The 2,761-nt window shown below is 42.0% G+C and overlaps 1 protein-coding gene across 1 annotated transcript in view; it reads left to right on the top strand.

The window, feature by feature from the left end:
• The window catches only part of si:ch73-233f7.1 (protocadherin-10), a gene marked incomplete at its 3' end in the record, with an annotated part of 6,698 nt that extends 3,937 nt beyond the window's left edge, over positions 1-2,761 (top strand). The window contains 3 exon segments of the mRNA XM_032528401.1: positions 1,398-1,456; positions 1,651-1,778; positions 2,204-2,761. Of these exon segments, the coding sequence (XP_032384292.1) occupies positions 1,398-1,456; positions 1,651-1,778; positions 2,204-2,520 (504 nt within the window).

Here is a 2,761-nt window from a genome sequence, read left to right as displayed (position 1 = left end):
GAGAGAGAGAGAGAGAGAGAGAGAGAGATGTGGCTTCATATTTGTCGAGCAAGGGTGTGGAAGACAGGAGATAAAGGAGGGGGGCATAGAAGGAGGGTGAAGGAAGGAGACAAGGAGAAAGAGAATTTATATAGGCAGGATGTCTACACTATTGTTTTCTAATTCTAATAGACGGGGCAGTAGTTCGTAAATATGGGCGTACCGCTCATTGTCACCTCCATGTTTTCATCAAAACGCAGAGCGACAAAGACTGAGGGACAGGGTACCAGACTCCACCAGACTGAGAAATGTCAGTCCGGTCACTGGCACATGAGGGATTTCGAGGTCACGGTGAATGTTCTGCCTGCAGCTATGATCCTTCAGGAGAATGTGTCCTTCCTGTCGTTAATTGGTTCCCGTAATTCACCCGGTGGTGTCCCTCAGCGTACCCACATGAGTCGTCGTAAGGTCGTCAGTGACACATTAAACCTCAAAGACAAATCTCATTTAAACTATTTGTGTATTACGCAAAGCAAGTACATGTGCCTGCTTAAGTTGATGAAATGAAGGTGAAAAGAGAGACTAAACACATATTCAAGCGTGTAAGACACGCAGGACACGTGCGTGTACGTGTATGCGAGCGGCTGTGTTGTCTTGGGTTGTGCATATACAGCTGCAAGGACCTCAAAGTTTCCAAGGCTCTCTGTGAGACTTTTAATTAAAAACCTTGCTCGAGGAGCATCAGGCAAATATTAATGTAAAAATGATGCATAAAATCCACAAAACAATGACGTGTGTAATTTTCTTAATTTCCTCCCTGGCACGGTTTCTTTGAAGATCAAAATCATGTTTCGTTTCATCCCGGTGGGGTTCTAATTGGTTTTGTGCGTAGTTGGCGGGACGTGTATTTTGAATAATAATACGCTTACGTCGCATTCTCCATGTTAACAACTTTTAAGGGAATTAATAGAGCGTGGAATCCATACTATGGGACTCAGAGGCAGAATAAATATCTCACGGGTGCTCTCATTCACCTCTCACGCTGTGCCACAGACGATAAAAGCAAAAATAAGTGACAGGCGAGTTGTAGCTGAAGGCAACAGCATCTCCGCTCTCAAAAACGTTGTTCTGCCAAACATCCACAAGGCGGCAGCCGCGATCCATGTAAAAAGAGTCATGTCTCCATTTCAGGACAGCACAAAGATAGACTGCTCCTCATGTCAATTATCACTGACCTCTACTCATCCAAGGGGACAGAATGAACAGGCTTCGTTTGTTAGATTTGATTGAAACTTGCTTTGAAAAGAGACATTTCTCAAACTGGACCTGGACAGTGACATTGCATTGCATGTGCATTTACATGTGGATTTTGTATTTTCTTTTTAAAATGTAATTATGTCATGCTATTTGTCCGGCAGCTGAAGCAGCCAAACACAGATTGGTCCCTCACAAAGAATCAGAACTCCTCCATTAAAAGGTACACTTTTGGAACGTTGACATTTGTTATTTTTCAACCCAGATTAAAGCAATTGTACTAAAGCATAAAATGCTCACATAACGAGCTGAAGTACATAGCCTGTAGAAAGACCACTTGCGTTAGAATGGATATAGATATTACATTTACATATGAGTAAAGTGTGTTGTCATTACAGACTGGTATCTTGTTTGCAGTTATAACTCTATCAACATGGATGGCACCCTCATGCGTAAGGCAATGCATGCAGACCCAGAAAACTATGTCACCTCCATGGGGCCAGGACAGTACTGGACCTGGGGTACTCACATGAGAGGGATGAAAGGTAAAGAGAGGCCAAAGAGTGACCCACAAACAACTTTCTTCAACACTTTAGGGTTATGTATACATTTACAGTATGCAATGGACACAGAAACACATATATACAACATACAGCACAGCACACATCTATGCTTTTGTGTATTAACATCTGAATTTCTTTGGTTTTTGCCTTTATTGATTTGTTGGTATAGACTTAACTCATCTCTACTACCACTAACAGAAGCAGGGGTATATTCACATCCCCTCATTATAGTTCTGTTTTGTATTTTTGTTGCTTTTGTCATTGTTTACTGTCCTGACTGCAAAGCACTTAACTTTGTTTTAGAAAAGCGCTATGCAAATGAATATAACACTCCAGCCGTAAGTCAATATTGAATAATTAAGTAGCTGCTTTTCCTCTCCTTTCTTCTTATCTATGTCATACTACAGACTATAAGATGTCTCCTTCAACCACTGGGGTCCCCTCTCGCCCCTGGACTCCTCGGTGCACACCTCCCCCCCAACAGCAGCAGCCATCAATCCCACCCCACCCTCACTTGCATCCTCCCCCACACCCACCACCTGACTACCACCACAATGTGTACATCCCTGGGACGCCATCAGGATTTTGCACCCTGAGGCCCGCAGCACCCAGAAGCGAGCTGGATGTCCACAATTCCTTCTCTACCTTTGGCAAGAAGCGACGTCTTCAGATGTCTCCCCAGGGAGAGGCTGCGATTATAAATAATGACCTGTACAATGACTGACTTTTCAATGACTTTCTGAATAAATGATTAAAAATGACGGATAACCTCATATGAATAGGAAGAGACCATTCAGTACATAAATATATGAACAAATCATTTACAAATGGGATAAAAAATACAGAGGATTTGCAAAAGAGAAATAATGAAAAAACAATCCACTATGGCAAACATGCTAAATGGAAATTGAGTCTGATGGCTATTTATGTGTCTGCCTATTATTATTATTATTATTATTATTATT

The sequence above is a fragment of the Etheostoma spectabile genome, chromosome 10 (genome assembly GCF_008692095.1).
Source record: "Etheostoma spectabile isolate EspeVRDwgs_2016 chromosome 10, UIUC_Espe_1.0, whole genome shotgun sequence".
NCBI classification, from domain to species: Eukaryota; Metazoa; Chordata; class Actinopteri; order Perciformes; family Percidae; genus Etheostoma; species Etheostoma spectabile.
This window is presented reverse-complemented; position numbering and strand designations above follow the sequence as displayed.